Source organism: Empidonax traillii, unplaced genomic scaffold, assembly GCF_003031625.1.
Source record: "Empidonax traillii isolate 1590-97213 ecotype Southwest subspecies unplaced genomic scaffold, ASM303162v1 scaffold149:size904812, whole genome shotgun sequence".
NCBI lineage: Eukaryota > Metazoa > Chordata > Aves > Passeriformes > Tyrannidae > Empidonax > Empidonax traillii.
This window is the reverse complement of record NW_020955342.1, coordinates 376,081-396,961: the sequence shown is the minus strand read 5'-3', so window position 1 is coordinate 396,961 and position 20,881 is coordinate 376,081. Positions and strand designations below refer to the sequence as shown.

Here is a 20,881-nt window from a genome sequence, read left to right as displayed (position 1 = left end):
CTTCAAGCAGTCTCATGATCAGAGGACACTGGCTCCATCCCTATGACCTAAAAATGAAAGACTGATTTTTTGCAAAGACACGAGAAACAGAACCAGAGATGAAATGCTGTCATTCTTCATGACATTATGCAGGGATGGGAGCCCCTGGTGGTCTAGTGGTTAAGGACGCAGCGCTGTCACCACCGAGGCCCGGGTTCGATTGCCAGTCAGGGCCACTCCCCGGGCAGATGGAGCTCGTTAGCCCTGTAAGGCAATCCATCTACATCCTGAGGACCTCGCTGCCACCGTCCAAGCTCGCTTGGCCCCGGCAGATGAACCTCAGGATTAAAGGGTGGGCTCAGTTCCGCGTACACTGTGTCTCACCTAAAAAATCCAATGCACAGGCTGGAAGGTGTAAAGACCTTCCCCGGTTCTTCGTTCGCGAAGACTGGCCATTACATTACCTCTTACCTTACCTATGCAGGGATGAAAGTGCATAATCATAAATTTAAAACTGAGGAAGGGCTTTGCAATGGGGGAACAGATTCTGTATGTAGTATTTCATTTAATGCACCCTGTGGAACAAGCTCAAGTCTGCTTTTCTATCACTGCCATTTACAATGAATGAAAGCCTGTTGCGTGTCAGGGTCACCAGCACTGCTGCTTTGCCAAGAGTCCTGAGGGAGACAGAGCCTTTCCTGGAAACAGCCTACTCCTTCACAGTGGTTTGTCTGTACACTTGTAGGTATCCTCCAAAATCTTCTTTTGGGATTTCCACAGATACAAAATGTATCTGTCGTGTTTGTGCTGACAGAGCACATCTTTTTTAGATGCAGATTAACATTCTTGGCTTTATTCTCAGTCTTATTGCACTGATAGGCCAAATTAGTTGTTTCCTTGACCAAAACACAGACTGCCTTTGAGAATCAAGAAGCAATATGTTCTTCTCTCTTTAAATAGCAGGGGAAGCCTTTCTGAAGTCTTGTGCGGCAGTCTATGGAGTACATAACATGGTAGCTGGGCTTGGAGAGGGAGAAGGAGACACAGGAGGCACAGGAGGCAGAGTCAGCAAAGAAAATGATGAATGCCATTGTGGTGGATTGACCTTGGCTGGATGCCAGGTGCTTAACCAGCTGCTCTATCACTCCCCTTCCCAGCTGGACAGGGGAGAGAGTAAGGTGGAAAAACAACTCATGGGCTGAGATAAGACAATTTATTTAAAGCAAAAGAGAAAGTTTGCACATGCAAGAGTGAAGCAAAGTGAGAGATAACACTGTTTGTTCTCAACTTCCCATGAGCAGGGATGTCCAGCCGCTCCCGAGCAGCAGGGCTTCAGCACATGTGATGGTTCCTCAGCAGGAAGCCACTGGAGACAATGAATGCCCCTCTTCCTTCTCCTTGCCTTAGCTTTTATATCTGAGCTGACTTTGTGTGGGATGGAATATCCCCTTGGTCAGTTTGGGTCAGCTGGCCTACTTGGGTCCCCTCCCAGGATCTTGCCCTCGACTGAGGAAGGAATGTTACAGTGATGATGCTGTGCTCAGCCAAAACACCAGTGTGTTATCAACACCCTTCTAGCTACCAGTGCAGAGCACAGCACTGTGAGGGCTGATGTAGGGAATTGAACTCCAGCTCAGCCAGACCCAATACAGCCATTTTGGAGAGACGCTGAGGGCATTGAGGAGGCATCTGGGATCAGAGGATGGAAGAATGAATGGGGAGAGAATGAGGTACATGGATGCCTTTGGTTGCCTGGCCAGAGCAAATCAAGTTGAGGTATCACTTTTCCACCAAAGGTGAACACATTTTTCCAGTAGGAAGCATAAGTCTTCAGCTCCCTAGCATGAGAAAATGGACTCTGAAAGAGCAGAAGTTGAGGATAGTGGCATGTTGCATCAGGAATTAGACTTTTCTCTCTAGCTTTAGCCGTATAAAACTCTGATTCCTGATCCCATGAAAGCAAGACATTGCCTTGGTGCTGAGCTTGGTGCTCACAGGTACTTGGCCCCTTCCCAGAGATGTTGAGCCATGTGGCTTCTTAAAGTACACCTGTAATCAAACACCAAAATGGATAGTTTCCACTGGCCAAGTCTAAGATGGTTGTTCCTCTAATCTCTAGATTAGACGTCCCCTCTGTAGCCAATAAAGAAAGACGGTAAACTCTGAATACTATCATCAACTCTATCAACCTATAAAGGTTGAGATATACATCTTAGGATGAGCTGTATCCTCCAAGGGAAGCACACCTCCTATCACTGATGAGATGGAGTGCCCAGTCAGGCAGCTGGCCTGGATGCTCTGCCTCCAAGAGCCAAAGTTATGTGAGATGACTCCTACCTCATATAGCCTCTCATATCACCACAATCTTGCCTAAGGATGCTCACTGGTCTCCTCTTCATCACTATCAGTGACCCGAGCATTAACTAGAACCACAGGCCAAGAGGTTACAAATATGGAGTTCCCAGTGTCCACATCTGTCTCCAGGGCCTTGGTGCAGCTGTTGCCTCTACAAGAGCTCCTGGTAGTGCTTTTAGGGCACCTGGGCCACTTCTGGTCAAAGAGTCCCTGCCAACACAGCTCTCCTTCAGCTCCTTTGTGCATTGACCTTGAACAAGGTGAAATGCTGCTCAATGGGCTAAGATCACACTGCTTTCTTTAATAAAAGTGGTGCTGCAGGAAAATGAAAATTTGTCCTATTTGTATGCCAATAAGCCATCTTCATAGCCTGGATTTCAAGGGATTATAGCTGTTCTCACCTTGCTGCCATTGCCCTACAAATTACTTCAAATGTATCAGAGAATGACAGAATAACTGAGGTTGGAAGGGACCTCTGGACATCATCAGGTACCAGCCCAGCTCTAAGTAGGTCCAGCTACAGCAAGCTGACCAGGGTCATGATTTGAATATCTCCAAGGACAGAGACACTACCACCTCCCGGGGCAACCTGTACCAGTGTTTGACCATTCTCACGGTGCCAACCTGATGCTTTATATCTAAACAGAATTTCCTGTGCTGTCTCTCGTTCTTTCACCATGCATGTTCTGTAAAGGTCTGGATTCATATTCTCTATTACCTCCCATAGGGTAGTTGTGGGCAAAAAATGAACCTCTCCTTTGCCTTCTCCTGTTACTGAATTAGCTCAGCTCTCACCATGTCCTGGCACCTCAATGTACTCCAGCCATTTTGGTGACCCTCTGCCAGGCTCTCTCCGGTCCATCAGTCCCCTAAAACTTGTTTCTCTATGAGTGCTCATCTCCCTGGCTTTCAGTCCTCCCCTGAGGAAAGGACACCCTTCCATATGAGTCCAACAAGAAGCACACACAGCAAGCACAGGACTGAGAGTGCCCTCAGTTTCCAGGTTCCTGGAGCACCCAAGCACCAGTGGTCAAAACCCAAAACCAGCAGGTTAGCAAGAGAGAAGGAGACCCCTCATCACACCCAGCAGGGTTTGCAGCAGTACAAACAAAAAAACTTAGGTTGGGATCTGAGCATCTTATAAGTCTCCAAGACTCCAAACCAGTTTTACAAATACAGAAATCAGGAAGACCAGGGAACTATCTAACAGAAAACCTTCAAAGACCAGGAAATGTGACACTGGGCATAGGGCACGCTACCCTTGAGCTGCCTTGGGGAATCCCTCAGAGATTTTAGAGCAATTGGGGTATGAGGCTTATGCTGAGAATGTGTACTGAAAATGTATCTGCAAATGACAAAGTGACTCTGCATTCAGCAAGTGTCACTAGGCATGGGAATTAAGGAACTCAGGAAAAACCCTCCTGCCTGTGCAGAAGACAGAAAGCTTAGTGGGCTGTGGGTGCCTTCCTGTATGGGAAGCCCTGAGGGCACCAAAGAGTTTGCAGGTCTGATCTATCCATACCCAGCTGTGGGCTGACCCGGGAAAAGATCAGAGCTTGCCCCACATCTCAACAGAGCCTAGGGGCACAATTTAGCAGGGGTCTCCAAGTGCAGTCATGCACTACCTGAGTCACTCACCCTCCCTGCGGCTGCTCTGGCATGTCACTGGGCGCCCAGTGCACAGGAGCCTTGACAGCAGCACAGGCTTGCAATAGGCTCTGAAGTGGAAGAAACTGTTTCCTCAGCATTTTATTTCAACTAATGTGTTCAGGCTAGTATCACAGTGGGCTATTAATCCTGTCCTGGTTTGTAATTCAGCTTTCATGTTGGCTCCATTTTTCTCTTTTTAATACCACTACCTGGCCTTCTGGTTCTTAAATGTGGGATCTGGGGTTTTTTGTCTGCTGCAGCAGAATGAGCTCATTTGGTCCTTCACTGCATAAGCAACAGGACTGTGCAATGGAATAGAAGGTGATTTTATCTCTATGTATGTCCTTGGTCAGATTGACACTAGAATACTGCGTCCTGCTGAAGTGCCATATTTAAAAGAGGACATCAAAAAATTGGAGCGGGTAAAGAAAAGAGACATAAAAAATGGTTTGAGAGCTGAAGAAAACCACTTACAGCGAGAGACTTCTAGAGGTCAGCCTGTGTAACTTGTCAGAAAGAAAACTGAGAAGTGATTTGATGATGTGTATAAGTACATATGTGGAGAGAAAATACCGGATGCTAAGGGGGTACTAAAAATTTAGCCTGAGACAGGCACACAGATAGACAGTGATGGGCACCGGAGAACATGCTGAGCTGAATTAGAAATCAGGCATGCTTTTTAACCATGAGGATGTTAATCTTCTGGAGAAAATTGCAAAGTGAGTGATGGATAGTGCACTTCTTGATGTATTCAAGGCAAGTTTGGATGCTAATTCAATGTGGACAGGATATTCCATAGGATAGGGGCAGGGATTCCTAGGGGATGGAAATTGAAGTGAGTTTGCGCAAATACAATCCAGAAGGCAACAGAATCCAGCTTCACAAAAACAAAATTCCCCATTTTGTTTCATATTACCTTTTTTTTCTGTTGCCCTACATGTTCTTGGACAAAATCCTTGGTGGGGGGCAATTCAATCTCTAAGGTACTAATAAACTATAAGTAAGCTAAACTGGTCACTTTCCAGGTTGGGGGGAATTTAGGGAGGGAGAACTGAGGTGTGAGGATGCATGCTGTGAGACTGCACCTGAGATGGGACAACCCCGGATGGTTGTATTGACTGGGGAATGAGATGCTGGAAAGCAGTGCCACAGAAAGGGACCTGGAAGCCCTGGTCAATGGCAAGTTGAATGTGAGTCAGCAGTGCCCTGGCAGCCAGGAGGGCCAACCATGTCCTGGCGGGCATCAGGCAAAGAAAGCATCACCACCTGATCGAGGGAGGTGATTTTCCTGCTCTGCTCTGCACTGGGGCAGCCTCACCCTGAATATTGTGTGCAGTTTGGGGCACTGCAATATAAAAAAGATATTAAACTGTTAGAGAGCATCCAAAGGAGCGCAATGAAGATGGTGAAGGGCCTTGAGGAGAAGTCGTATGAGGAGTGGCTGAGGTCACTTGGCCTGTTCAGCCTGGAGGAAAGGAGACTGAGGGGAGACCTCATTGCAGCTACAACTTCCTTGTGAGGGGAAAAGGAGGGCCAGGCACTGATCTCTTCTCTGTGGTGATCAGCGACAGAACCCACAGGAATGGCCTGAAGTTGTGTCAGGGGAGATTTAGGTTGCATATTGGAAAGAGTTCCTTCTCCCAGAAGGTGGTTGGGTGCTGTAACAGGCTCCACAGGGAAGTGGTCACAGCACCAAACCTGGCAGAGTTCAAGCAGCATTTGGACAATACTCTTGGGCACATGGTGGGACTCTTAGGGATGGTCCTGTGCAGGGCTAAGGGTTGGACTTGATGATCCTTGTGTGTCCCTACCAACTCAGCATATTCTGTGATTCTGAGGCTGCTCCCATGTGAACACCTTTATGATTGTGGAGTATGGTGGTGAATGCCAGCACCCCAGATGGTCCCAGTAGCTCCACAATGGCCAGCATAGCCCTACTCAGAGATGCTCTTCCAGCTCTGTGAGAAAAAGTGTTATCAGGCTCCTGAAATGGAACTTTTCCCACTGCCTCTGCTGGTGGCTGCCAGCTCCATGAAGCAGTGCTTATAAACTCCTGTCTTTGATATACAAGAGAAGGGAATAAAGGCCATAAAGCCTTTATTTGTGTGGCAGAGCTAATCAGAACTAGGTCTGGAGGATCACTTAGTCCACTCCTCTGTTCACAGGCAGGATGCCCCCTCCAGTGCTGTTCCTGGGGGACAGTCTGTAGTTCAGACACACCTCAGTGGGATGGGGTGTCCACAAGACTTTCAATTTTTGTTGTAGGGGTGTTTGTATTCTTTCCATATGTTAACTTGAGCCTGTTTTCCTCTGCCTTCCCCACAGTGGACACCAAGAATGGTATATCCTCTCCCCCTTTCAAAAATTTTAGTATATTTTTAGATTTTGAAAGGGTTTTTTTTTTAAATTTTAAAGACATAGACTTTTTAAAAAACTGTCAAGTTAAACCCCCTTAAAGTTTTCTTCTTAAAAAATTTAGTGACCCTCATTCTGAGCACCTTCCTCCACTGACTGTGTTTCTTTGCACCTCTTCTGCTTCTTACTGCCTCTCAGTGGAGGCCCTCAGATGTCCTTTGTTCTCTTAACAGCAGTGCCAGGACTGGGGACAGATGCTCAGGGGATGAGGACAAGAAGCCCTTTCTTCCACACAAAGAGCAGTATGCCAGTCCCTCATGATCAGCTGGTGATGCCATGAGACACCCAGATCCTTCCCTGCACTGCTTTTGCTTCTCAAGTCATTTCCCCATCCTGCACATGTACAGTTAATAAATATACCCCCAATTATGCAACTCCTCATTAGTTAACATGGACCTTTTTAAAGGCTCCTACACGTCTGCATCAGAAAAATAACACATCAGAGAGCCACAAAGAGAAACTTGCAATTAAGCTCACTTTGTAAATCATCTGCGGTTTCTAAACAAGCCTGGCGCATCACATTCCTCTTGGTTTTCCTCGTGATGGATGCTTGCAGTCAGCACTTTGTACACAAACTTTTGCAGTGGCTTTAAAGCTGAAGCTGCTCTGAGCAAGAGCCACGTGCCCTGAACCCAGTCCCAAGGCTGGGAACTGCATCCGGCCCCCAGCTATAGCTTCTAGATGCACAAACAGAAAGCTGCTGGGCATGTAAAGCAACTATTGAGCTGTTCTAGCTCTTAAAACTTCCTCAAAGAGATTATGAATCTTGAAAGCAGTTTGAACCCTTTCTTTCCCTGATTAATTTCTTGCTCTCTTAAGGGACACATTTCTGCAGATGGCTGCATTCGAGAGGTTTCTGTCGGCTCGAGGAGTCAAGTGGTCTTCAAGAATTCAAAACTCAGCAGGACTCTGAATCCCATCCAGCTGAGCTCTTGTGCTCTGCAGCCTCTGTACTGCTTAAGAAATTTCAATATTTATCAATCCAGTGTGAGCACCACACCCCAAGGAACCCTAAATCAAAGCGGTTATAAGCTCCATGTACATGGTATATAGAACCCTGTTTGAGGAATTTGTGCTGGCTGAGCAAGTGTGTTCTGCACACTTAATACCTGCATATTCCTCTCTGTACAGGAAAATTACATGGAAGGCTCTGAGACTTAAATAAAAACCAAGCTTAAGTGTAAATTCATAATAAGTACAATCAGAAGATTTTTTTCATGGCACGCTAAACTCATTCTTAAGGATAAAATGACTTTTTGTCAAGGTAGAACTGAATGTGAAGAGTAGAGCTTCCTGGTGACACAAGCAGTCCAGCTTTGTGCCATGTAGCAACAGAAGATGGGAAATCCTGGTCAGAGCAGAAATACTTCAGAAAACAAGAGAGGAGATGCACTGCTGTCTCTCTTTGGGTGCAAATGGAAATGGTCTCAGCCTTGTCTTCACAAAGAACAGGTAAAGATCTCCCAGCTGCCCATGCCCCAAAGTGCCCCAGCTGGGTTTGGGAGCTGCCCAGCCAAACTATGAGCCATCCCATGGCAGTGATCTGGAAAGCTTCCTTCAGAAGAGGTTGTGCTTGATCTCAGCCTCTTGGAGAACACCATCTACAGGTCTCCTAACAAGTATCAGGGACAGCAACAAACCATCAGTACACGCTGACCACCTCCATGATGGATCTCCCACTGCTGCCCTTGCCTTCTCCTTTGCCCATCTTGGATTGCCTCACTGGTGTTCCCAGTTTTTTTCTTAGGCTAGGGTTGTCATTCCTGCATGCCTGTCCACTACCTCACACAACACAGGTCTCTGAAGAGATGCTGTGCCCACTGGAAGATCAATGTCCTTAGTACTACCCCTGTAAAGGGACCCTCTGTCCCCCTCCCTTGAGAAGAGTGAGGTTGGTGGGTTTGTACCTTCTTCCACTGGTAGGTGGATAGGAGCAGGCAGCCTGGCAAGAGGCACGTAGTTCAGGAGGAGGCTCTGAAAGATTTTTGATCCCCAGCAAGTGACATTTTTTCATCCGCCTCCATGCCTAATATCTGGCAGCAACAGCACTTCCTTTGTGTTCCCCTTTCATCTCAAAGTGTGTCCTGCGTGGCAGCCCCTGTGCTGCAGAGCAGGCAATGGACTCTTAGCCTCCTTGTCCATAGTATGGGCTTGAGTAGACATGGAATGGGCACTCCTCAGTGGGGACTACCACTGCTTCAAGCTCTCTTCTGAATCAGCTTCAAACTTCTTCCAAAGACAGAAACCTGGTGTGCTGTCCTGAGAGGCAGGGGGTGGGGGGAAACCAACACAGTGCAGCAGCAAGGTGAGATGAATTCCCTTAATGCAGCCAGGGATACTTAGTTGAGCAGCTGCATCATCATCCCAGGACTAGCTCTAGCACCTGCCACCAATCTCTTCCTCACCCTGTCCTACAGTCCTTCCCTGATTGTGTTCAACACCGTTTCAAGCAAGTGTGACTCCCATTTGGGAAGCTCTGCGGTGTGCTCTGTGAGGTGTGTTCAGACACAACATTGTTCCTGTCTTTTACCAAATCTGGCCAGGCATTTTCTTCTTAAGTGTGACATAGTTTTTTTGTTTTCTTAAAACTACCCTGCACCATTAGAGGAAAATACTGGACAGGCAGCCTGCAGTCAACTTCTATCAGAACGACTGTAAGTTGAAACAAGGTATAAAATACCTCTAGTTGGAAGACGTCTTTGAGAAGCAGAGTTGCTGGGTCTCTCATGTGAGACAAAGCCTTTGCATTCTCAGGGCCCCTAAACCCTCTGCAGAAAAGCTATGGTCCACACACAGCCACTGAGCGCTGCTGGCACACCCACACACAGCCCCAGCAGAGCAGCACCCCATCATCAAGGAGGAGAAGTGCAATAGCTTTATTTGCACCTTGGCTGTAACAGCCACCACCAGATACAAAATGAATTTCTTGAACAGACTCAGTCTAAGTGGGTTCACTGTTTGCATAATGGGGTTTCTGGTGCTAGATGCTTAACAGCTCCCTTTGGGAGGCTCCAGTTTGGTTTTGTTTCGGGACAGCTCCAGATCAAGGAGCATGCACTGGAGAATCCTGTACCAGCAGGGTCATGCACAGAGTGACTGGGTACCCCCAGCAGTGGGGACATGAGTGTGAGTGCCTGGGCTCTGTGCACACACAGGAGAAAGGCACAGGCAGGGAGACCAGCAGAAGGTCATTGTGATCCATCCTGTCACTCCACACTTACATTCATTCTGGGTTACTGGTGGCTGTGCTACCCCTGGAGTGTGTTTGCTGGTCCCAGATCTTTTCTTCCCTTTTGTCTGGGCAGCATCCAAACATCCCCAGAAACGATGAGATCTCAATTGCGTGGGTGAACCTGGCTGCATCTCCTGCAAACAAAATACCCAGACCTTGTCTCTCACCTCTGCCTGGAGAACTCCTGCATCTTTCCCCACTTCTCTGTGTATCCCACTGCCTATCAATTATCTAACAAGCCCCACTTGCTGTGCAATAATAATATAATGAAGTCTCCTGCCCTTCTGTAGGTCATAAAACCAAATACTCAGTGTATTTTCTTGATTATAGTAACATACCATTACAGCAATTTCTTTTTTTCTTTACCTTACTGGGTAGCTTGCTGCGTGCAGCTTATGGACCCACCATGTACACATCTGGTGATCTGTGTTAAACAAACAACAGGCTTAGTCATAAAGAAGGGGTGCTGAAGAGGATTCAGGTTACTCAGGGGACTGAAGGAGCTTATACAGTACAACAAAGCAGAAAGTCTTGCTTTATATGATGATTCTATTCATTCATTCAGGGATGTAGGATAAATACCAGAGAGCAGGAAATATTTGTTAGACAATGACATTAGCACAAGATGAGATGGATACAAATCAAGTGTGAACTTACTTAGGTAGGAAACGAGTTCCAAATCATCCGTGAGAACACAAAACATCTGGATATGCCACAGAGCTGGAAAAGGCCTCCTGGGTCATTGGCTGCAGCAGGCTCCACTCCATCTTAAAACTGATTAGCTTTTAATTTTCAAATGAAAATCCTTTGTGTTAAAATATCCATACTGCATGCCTGGGGAAGTGCTGTCCCCTCTCTACACCACTGATATCCGTTGCCTGGCATGGGTGGGCACACAGGGCCTCAGCCCAGAATCCCGTCCTACCCGCTCCTCCGCAAGCATCTCCCCAGCCGTTGTTTTTGGCTCCCACACTCTTTACTCAGGGCTGTGTTTTGCAAAAGCACAGCTGCCTTGGCGGGTGAAGGAGGTGATCCTAGACAGGGTGCCAAGCATTTGCTCAAGCTGGGCAGTTCCCAGTTTAAGTTAATCTAAATTCCCATGGTCTAGAGAGGGAGACTGACCCAGCAGTGCCACCGGTGTAGCAGCCCCACCAGGGAAGGGGGCGACTGCTTGCCTGCCTGCCTCACTTCCCCAGAGCTGCAGCATGTGGATCCATCAAGGGCAGGAGCACATGAATCACAGCTCCTGGCTCCTCGGCGAGGGGGAAGGAGCCTGGTCCCCCAGCACCACGGCAGAAGTGTCTAATTAGATACAACAGAGGGATAGATATGCATACATGGGGACCTTTCTACACAAGCATAAATCAAGGAAAGCCAAATATTTATTTTAAATGGCTGTGCCATATGCTGATGAAATGCTAATCTGCACAGAAAAAAATAAACTCCCCAGAAGCACCTCACATCCACTGAGTTTCATCTTTCTGAGCAAACTAACAATAAGAAAATAAAATCAACAGCATCCATTATAGACTCCCTTCCATAACAAATTCAAGCAAGCTTAGGATAACATGGGCCAGTGCTTTTCAAACCACCATCTCCCAAAGGAGCCCAAAGGAGCATCTATTAAGGGTCTGCAGAGGGTATTTAAGAAAAAAAAGATTTCTCTGTTCAATTCACAACACTGGGATCTTCAGCCTCAGAACAAAAAAATGCTAGGGGGCTGCAAATTAAAAGCAACTGAAAACTACTACTGTCTGCTTTAGGGTCCGGAACTGGGAGTCAGAGTTTTGTCTCTTTCACTGACTCCACAACCTTCCACCTCTCTCCTCATCCTTCTACCATCTCACTCCCCATAAGCCTTTGCAGCATCTCTTCTTGCACACCCAGATGGTACCCAGCACAACAAAGCCCCAGGACCCTACAGAAAAACATAAACTATTAACATTCCCTTATTCTTCTAGCCCTCCAAACACGCTCCAGTCCCAGCACATGCCAAAGTTTGAACACATTTCAACTTAAGCAGCAAGCTATTACAAAGTCCAAACTGAAGGCACCTTTTGTAGCACTAGTAACAAACCAGCCTTGCACATTGCCATGTTTTTAAGCAGCATGGCTGGGTAATGAAACCTGTTGGCAGTGCCTGCAGTTGGCTTCCTTTGTTCACCAAGCCACTTCCACCCTCTTACATAGAAGATGCAAAGACCCACATTTCTATCAACATGCACATTGCGGTGTTGTCAGCATCTCCCTAAGGTTACTCCCTTTTCCTTCTAGGTTGTATTTATAAGCTCTGTGTAGAGTTGCTATGGATTCTGTTACTGCAAGTCCAATTGATATTCAGCACAGTTCCTCTCACCTTCACCATTTGGGTGACCTTTACTTCACAAGGAAGATCTCACGCCATCAGCCCGTTCAATGAGATGTCACACAACATGCTGTGCATGAATACCAACCGCTAAGCAAAAGAGGGCTCTGTGGAACTGAATCATCTGCAAAGGCTGTCTGAGAGATGGATAAACAATGGTAATTATTTCAAAATAAATTGGAACCAGAAAACACAACCCAGCAGTGCAATTGCTAGACAAAAAGGAAAGCCACAAAAAGAAGAAATTTCAGCTTTCAGTGTCTTGGGTACTCTGGTATCTTCCTCTAGGCAAATATTTTCCTACCTTTCTTTCCTTCCAAAGTCAAGTTCAAAAAACTCTTACTCCAAGACAATTTCTTTTACATCAGTTGAACAACATATGCAAGGGGCTGCTTATAAATGAGAGCAACACAGTTGCAAACTGGCAGTAAGAATTTCTCTCTTTGTCAAATGAATATTCTAAATATTATATTTAAGTGACTTTTCACAAAGCTACACTGGTTACTGTACAGCCAGACAGTCAGGCAGGATGCATGATGCCTTTCTCCAAAAGTAAGCATGCTGGGAATGGGCCCAGCACCTCCAAGTGATCTCCAAAATCTCAACCCAGACATTCAACAAATACCCCACAACTTCCCCCTAACTTGGAGAAAAATGTTTCTACTACAATAAAGAAATCACAAATACACAAAAGACAGAAAACAGAGCTCGGACACAATACAACCCCAACTCTGCCTGTGCAATAGGAATGGGAACATCCCCGTACTTTGCCACTTTGTAACAAAGACAAACTTTCCTTGTGGCACCTCCTTGTCTGCTGAGGTAAGTTTTCTTGCATTCGGAAACCAGCCTAGCCAGGACATTTCATCCTAAATGCTTTTAATGCTAGTTGGGGCTTCCTAAAGAAGAGGGAAATTGCCTGAATCTTTCCAAGACGCCTAGGTGCAGACGTGTGTAGAAGCACAAGTTCTTTAGCTGATCAAAAGACAGCTCTGTAGTGCACAAAAGCAGCTTCTCTATTAGAGGTACTGAGCCATCGTGTATAAGGGAATTGGGTCACAAGAACAGGTCACAAGCAGAGTACAAAACCAGGCTGGCTTAGAAGGTGGAGAGGGTTCCATGTCCCTGTACTGTGGGATACAGGAACATCACTTGCTGCTGCCGCTCAGTTAGCCATGGCTTGCGTGGCAGCTAGGCTTTGAGCACAGGTGACTGAGGCATCCACCTACAGTGCTGTTGGGTGGGCAGCTCACACAGAGTGGGCTCTGCTGCTGCCACGGTGCTGACACTCACTATACACCAGAAGGTAGCTCTGCCACTTGCAGGCTCCCTGCTTGCTCCCCAGTGTCACCTGCATGTTCATCAGGTACTCATCTGTCACTACAGATCTGAAAACAATCTCAATCCCCAATCTGATTCAGGGTTTATTCTGACAACAGAACAAAAAAAATGCACTATTTTTTCTGCTGCTTCCAGCTTCTCGTGCCTGGATTGTATCGTGAAGTCTTTGCTCATTTGATGGAGAATTTCTTTACAGCACATAAGCTCTTTCATCTTTTCCATGATCAGAACAAGTCAGTGCACCTTTGCTATTTCAGTCTCTTTTAAACTGGGGTGAGCTGAACTTCCTATGCAAAGATTTAACCTCTCCTGAAATCCCCTGATCAGTATTCCCCTTGCTCACTCTTTCATGTTTGAGGCAATACGAAACAGTGGAAACTACACATTCTTTCATACGGAAGTTAGTGAGAATATTCAAATAATCAACTCGGTCCCAGGAGATGCGGGGTGTCTTTCCAAGTTTGAAAGCTCCTTCCTAATAGAAGTTTTGGTCTTGAAAGTCTCCTGGTTAGCAGGCAGCTGATGATACAGCTTTTCTGGAGATTGATTATACTTCCAGCCCCGGGGCACGTAGTAAAAAAGCCTGCCTGGCTCTGGGAGGTCTGAATCAGGTGCTAACACTGAACATCTGCTGGGGCCTCTGCCCCCCTCTCCCCCACCCTGCTTGCATGTGCCGGGCATTGGAGCGTTCTCCATTTTATAGTTCGTGGCAATAAAAGGCCAGTTTAAGAGAGAAAGCATTGCTGACAGCATTATCCAAAAAACCCAGACTCACTCTGCTTTAACTGCTCTCCATCCAGGACTTCAGTGAGTCCAACAGCACCATGGCATGCTGAAGAGATCTGCACTGTACGGCAGCCTTTGGAAACAGTTATCACCAAAGCACTCGTAGTCCCACTCAAGCGAGACAGACAGACTCTACATGTACATTTATTACTTCACACAAGCAGATTGCATATTGTACAAAAATTAACAGTGCCACCCAAGAGGGCCTTCACAGATGTTTAGAAAACATGTAAACACAGCTTTAAAACATGGTTTTCTATGTAAATTAGGTACAACTACTGAAGCACCACTCACTGTGTGTGTGTATATATATATATATATATAAATATATACGCATCCACACATGTGCGCATGATCTCCACACACAGATGCAGACTGAACACATTGTCGCAGCAGGCTGTGATATGCTCGTACATTGCTCTCTGAGGAATCCAACATCCTTACACAAGGGTTTCCACCAATGGGACGTGAACTGGACTTACTCTGAAACAAAGGCTCATCCTTTGGGCCTTAAGCTGCTGTCACCATTGACTGCCCTTCTCAGGTTGCTCCTTGCTGTACCCCACTGCTGGCTCCCCTCGAGTTAATAACCCAGTCTCCTAGCCCACCTAGGTGAGTGTGCCAGCATGACTTGGTAAAGATGTAAGGGTCAGCACACAGGGCCAAATCCCTATCCTAGAAGGTCTCAGCAGAGAAAGGATGGTCTTGTTCTTCTGGGGTGCCTGATCTAGCAGGGCCCAAGTCACAGGTGTAATGCTGGGGCACAACCATCATAAACATCTACTGCCTGAAAAATTCAAATTTTCTGTTCTGCAGTTGTAAAAGATAAATGGACCTGTTCAGTAAAAACATATCTGGGGTAGAAACCATGACCTTTAGAGAAAAAGACTGCAGCACCTGAATAATTCCTACTAAAGGGAATGCCCAGTACAGTGAATTTTGCTTAACAGTCAAGAGGAAAGTTTAATGCCTTAAGGTAGAAGGTTCATCAAAGAGCTAAAGACCAACATTTTTCCCAAGGGTTGTGCTTTCATCAGTAGGAAGGTCACTGCTGCTTCCAACGTGAAACTGAGCAAACCCGTATTTAGACCCTACTAAGCAGCAACTGCTGAATCCCAGCACTGCTCTTCGGTAGCTGAATAGGGTTGGTTACTGGTATTCATGTCTATTCCCTTCCACATCTTGATTGTGTGGACTAGGCTCCTTGGCCAGCAATGGCCTCTCTAGTGAGAGACCCTGTAGTGCTAATCTGGCTTTGGCCACAGAAGATGTGCGTAGCTTTACTAATTTCTACTGCAGTACGACAAACAAACGAAGAATAACTGCTTCAGTCTACAGCTTCAGTAAGGAAGAAATGACAGACCATATCAATGCTTTCGAAGCTTTTTCTCTATACAGGTCCAGTTATTCCTTGGGAGAAATCACAGAATCATAAAGGTTGGAAAAGACCTTTATGATCATTGAGTCTGGCAGTTAACCCAGCACTGACATGCTCACCACTGAACCATATCCCCAAGTGCCCCAACCAACACATTTTTTAAACACTTCCAGGGATAGTGATTCTATCACTTCCCTGAGCAAAATAGGCAAGTACGTAATCTAAGGGGTTTGCCTTAGTGGTTTACATGTCATCACCCAAGAGACCGGTGCGCTGAGTATATGATATTATTGGGAACTTCCAAGAACTAGCAAAAAGGCGCAAATAAGGATATACTCCCATTCAAGAGGAGCTGCTATCTGTTTCTTACTCCAGTTCGTCATGTCTGTCCATGCCATGAGGAGTCTCAGCAGAGAGGTGAAGGGAAGAATACCTACCAAACTGCACGGCAGTTCACATCCACCAAGATGCTTCAGGCCTAGCTCACAAATTCACCAAAAATTTGAGAGCTTGCATATTCCTCTGTAAATTTGGTCGTTTGACCACTCCTTCACATTCTTACCACAGGAAACCCTCACATGTCAAGACTTGCAGTCTGAGTCTGTGAAAAGCTCCTATAAGTCAATGTGACAGGACTCCAGAGACAATTTCTCATGCTAGAATTTATAACTCAACCCTTCTAATCCCTGCACTTGTTTGAGGGAAGGGAAAAAACAGTTAGGAACATAAATGAGATCGTACAGATTAGTTTCTAAATATTACCGAGTCATTAATATTTATACATTTTTAAGAAATCTTCATTAAAAAAAATAAAGCATGAACAGCTCTACAACATAAATAGGTACAAGTTCCATTGTCTAGTAAAGCTAGGAAAGAGTTCATATCTAATCAGAAGTGGAAGTTCACAGCCACATGTTTTAAGGACAGTCTTGAGTTTTAAATACAGCCTTGAATTAGTGTCTTTACTGTATTAAACTCTTAGTATTAAAACAATAATAATAACATTCACATTTAGATAACACAGACAAAGCATAGGATAATATACAAGCATGGAAGTGCAAGTTATAACCTAAGTCAAAGTGCCCACTGGTCAAACTTCAAAGTGTCTACTGTCAAACACGTTCAAGCTATGTTCAGAGATCAAGTATAAACCGGACTGAGAGCAATCAATGCCTTTTTCTTTTCCTCTCATTTCCATCAGAAGTCATCACAGGTAAAACCACTACAGTTTGAAGTGACATCAGTTCCAAACGGATGTACAAGAGAGGAGAGACAAGCCCATGCCTTGATGGAAAACTGATCCTCATTTCCTCTGTGTAATGCCAATTAATCCACAGGCTTTGCTCTGAATATCCAAGCACAGAGGGAGAGAATAGCAACTTGGAAGCCACACTCAAGGGAGGCAGAAGCAGCTCAACAGCAATGTAGCACTTAAGAGCAGGGTGTACAGCGAGCCCTTTTTTGTTTTCTCTGGAGTCACATCCCCCAGGTGATTAATTGATTCCAGCCATGAAAGACGACTCTGAGGAAGTTAAGTAACACTAATCCTCATTCGAAAAATCAAAAGATTGCCCTCATAATTATCATTTTTCCCTTCCTGTTTGTGTTATTTAACTATTTCAGAGATAAAATGTATTTTACAATATCAGCTCATTATTGTATTCATTCTCTTTAAAGGCAAATAGTTTAAAAGATCCTGTCACCAGAAGGGGATGGGATGAGAGCAGAGGCAGACCTTTTATTAAACCTTTAAAAAGATTTCTGACTCATTTTGCAAGTGAGAACAACAAAAGCCATAAAACTCCAGTAAAGGAAAACTGTCACTGAGATTAAGCAGATCCAAACTCCGCCATCCATTTCTCATACTTCTCCAGGTCTGCAGCAGAAACAGATTTGGAGATTTTCTTCAGAGCCAGCTCAAAGTCCCCCTTGGTTACCGGCATCTGAAGCTCCTCTTTAGAAAGTGCACGAATCTCTTCTGGAGTTAAGCCATTAATACGTCGTCTCATTGCCATTAAAGATGCATCCCTGGAAATATAGGACAACGTATGGGAGCTAATTGCTAGCAGCATGTGCTGTAAGCCTATGAATTTTGATTGTATTCTCCTGCTAGAAACCACTGGCAGGAACACTTAGACAGCATCTATTTACCATAGAAGCTGTGGTTCACATCTTTCTTAGCTTCCATGTTCCCAGATCACTACATTAATTCAACATAAAGAATGCATTGGCACCAAAACCCATTTAAGCATATGGTAAATGTGCAGAGATAATTAAAACTATAAAACTGAAAACCTTTTACAATGATTCATAGAGATGAAATTTTACAACTTCAGAGCAGGAAAGGGCAGGGTGGGAGACAAACTGCACTCAAAGACTTTTTTTTTAAAGTAGTCTGAATTTTTACACCCCATTCCTTTTAGATTTCAACCTTCTCCCTGTAGTCAGCAAGTGTTTGGAGTGCAGCCCAGTTCGGCTGCCTGCTCACCCATAGCACCTGAATCTGTGAAGGGCAGAGCAGGAGGGATCAGACACAATCACCTGCCCTTGCAGTGCTGAGTCTGTTGGTGTTTGTGGCTTCTCATGCCCTGCCTGCTCTGCGACTCCTCTGCAGCTCAGAAGCTGCCAGAGCGGCTCACTGGCATGGAGAACACTGCTCATTTTCTCACACCACGGCCCACAGGCAGTCCGAAATTACATTTTCTCTTGCCCCAGGTTTTTCCCAGCAAGGGATAACACAGGCCTTAGGGAGAACAGGTAATTTCATTACACACCAAGTTTTCAAAACCAGGGAGTGATTTCACATTTTCAGAAAAGCAGCAGGGGAAGAAAAAAAAATTCCCAAGCCATGGTCTTCCAGGACTAGTTTTTCTTGAGAGGGCTCTTAAGGGACATAGACTTCCTTCTGATAATTTTCTTCAAATACCTATCCTTCACCAGAAAAGACATATTTGTCAAAAATGAAATAAATTGTGGGAACAGGATGGCAATAAATTAAATACTAATGCTATAAACTATCTGTATCACCCTTACACCTAGATGACTCAGGCAGTCACCAAGACTGTGCTGCACTGATGGCTGTCCAAACACACAGCATACCGAAGTCCCAGAGAAGTATTCCATGAAAGGAACTTTTTACTTTAGAAAATTCCAGCTCTTAAACTAATGGGATTCAAGAAGAATAAAAATCCAAACCTGTTTTGCACTACATTAACAGATGCAGACAATAAATGCAGCCAACAGTAACATGAGATTTGCTCAGATAATTTTTTTGTCTTCAGATGCAAGAAACCACATTTCACAGGCTCCACATGACAGTAATACATGGTTCCAGCAAAAAGATTTGGGTCTCAAAAATAGACACTGTTAGCATGGCTTCAGTTGTAGTCGGTATTGCCTTTTATCATAAAATGCAAATGATGATTTTTCATGCAGTTTTAGTTACAAATTAAGGGAATGAGATACCTGCAAACATTAGTGATGTCAGCACCAGAATAGCCTTCAATCTTCTCAGCAATTTCTTCAAGGCTGATATCAGGATCCAGTTCTACTTCCCGAAGATTAATCTTAAGTAGTTCTGCTCTACCTTTTGCTAGAACATAAAAATAATTGTTTGAAAACTTGCAGGAGTTACATTAAAAGAAGATATAAACACAAATTTTTCCATGAAAAGTACAAACAGAAGAGTTCCATGTAAGAAAAGAAAACAGAGAGAACAAGGCATAGTGAAGTGTGTGATCAGATACAGTAAAGTTAAATGCAGTACATTAAAACAGCATGGTCTAGAGATATTTGTCAAAGTCATATGTCATAAAAATGTCTGTTATGTCTCAGGTGATAAAGCATTTAGTCATATACTACCCAGAGGCACAAAAGAACAATCCTACAAATGTCTGCTTCTTCTCAGATCCCTTTGAATTAACTTGCTGTTCAAGGGTTTGATTGTATATTATTCACCCAGTTTCATTAGAACCACAATGATTGTATTAACAGAGCTTCAGACAGCAAAACTGCTTAACAATAAGCTGAACTTCAAGCATATGTTTAAGCATTTCACTCTGTTGGGACCCAAGAAAGCTGCTGAAGCTCAACAGAAAACAGATACATTAATATGGTAAACATATATTAATATATTTACAATACAAATATCCTGGTATCCCATTTTCATACCTGGACACAGTGCGCACACAGTGATAACCAGCTGTGTAAATGAGCATTTATGCAGCCAATTAACCATTTTTCTTGCAGAAGGCATGTGCATATGTGCATTTGGGTACATATGTTAAGCCTCCTAAGCTTATAAGAGGGAATTCACATTTGACAGCTTAGGCCTCAGTGTTACTCTGCACAAGGGTGGTAAAAGAAGAGGACGAATGGTTTCGTGGCTTTTACTGTACAGAAAAAATACGCCAGCTCAGCATCGCTATTCCCCAAGTGACCAATTTTTATGACCTAGAAAAAAGGACAACCACAACAGAAGAAGTAGCAGTAGCAAAGGTTAAAAGTCTTAAGGAAATGTCCAATAAAAGACATGATGTTTTATTTATTGATGCTCCTAATTATTTATTTTTTTTTTACTTTGGGGCAGGGTGGGAAAATAAAAGAAAACAGAAACCTTTTCTAAAGCTGCTGGTTTTGTGCAGAACTGTCAAGAGCATAGAGTTATCCATCACATACAACTGACAGTAATATAAAATGGGGATTTATTATTTACAGTGCACAATATACATATGGCACACCTGCATCAGAGAACATTCTCCTAGTCACTGCTATGGGGCTAAGGAAGTCTTTGCAGTATTTTGAAAATTAAACACTACAGAATATATACATGCATAAAATTCCACAATATACAGGTGTATCTATGGCATATTACTTTTTCAATTAAAGTGCCTGACCATGTCAAATCACACAGCACAGTTATAAATGAATCATTCAGACTTGACCAGAACAGCACAATGTTCTTATTTACAGAATAGAATGCAACAGAACCTAAGATTGGAAATAAAACTGGATCACATCTCCTATGTTGTCCAGAGTGTAATACACTGTGTCAAAAAACAATCTGGTTTAATTAGAAACAAGAGGAAGAGCTGATAGGATTTTAAACTAATTGGTCATAAAGACAGGCATCCTGTTAGAAGCTGTTACTGCCTGTAAGCTGCAAAGACAAGCTGTACAATTATTAAGTGTCCTTAGACCTGCAAAACTCAATCTCAACCACTGTCACCACAAACACGCATCTTGTTATCTTGAGTGCTCATGCAGGGAGATGAGGCATCCACTGTACCAAGAAGAAAAGAAGTTATGCAAACTTCAAGTGATAGGAATCTCAAAATTAATAGGACAGGTGAATGACAGCTAGGAAAGACAATACAAGCCA

At 44.4% G+C, this 20,881-nt stretch overlaps 1 protein-coding gene across 5 annotated transcripts in view; it reads right to left on the bottom strand.

The window, feature by feature from the left end:
- Positions 1–14,251: 14,251 nt before the first annotated feature.
- The window catches only part of KATNAL1 (katanin catalytic subunit A1 like 1), a 44,743-nt gene continuing 38,113 nt past the window's right edge, over positions 14,252–20,881 (bottom strand). For all 5 annotated transcript variants that reach the window (XM_027884583.1, XM_027884587.1, XM_027884586.1 and 2 more), the window contains 2 exons: positions 18,967–19,093; positions 14,252–17,529 (listed from right to left, as the gene is read on the bottom strand). In XM_027884583.1, the coding sequence (XP_027740384.1) occupies positions 17,331–17,529; positions 18,967–19,093 (326 nt within the window). In that variant the 3' untranslated portion in view covers positions 14,252–17,330. The remainder of the gene's footprint in view (positions 17,530–18,966; positions 19,094–20,881) is intronic.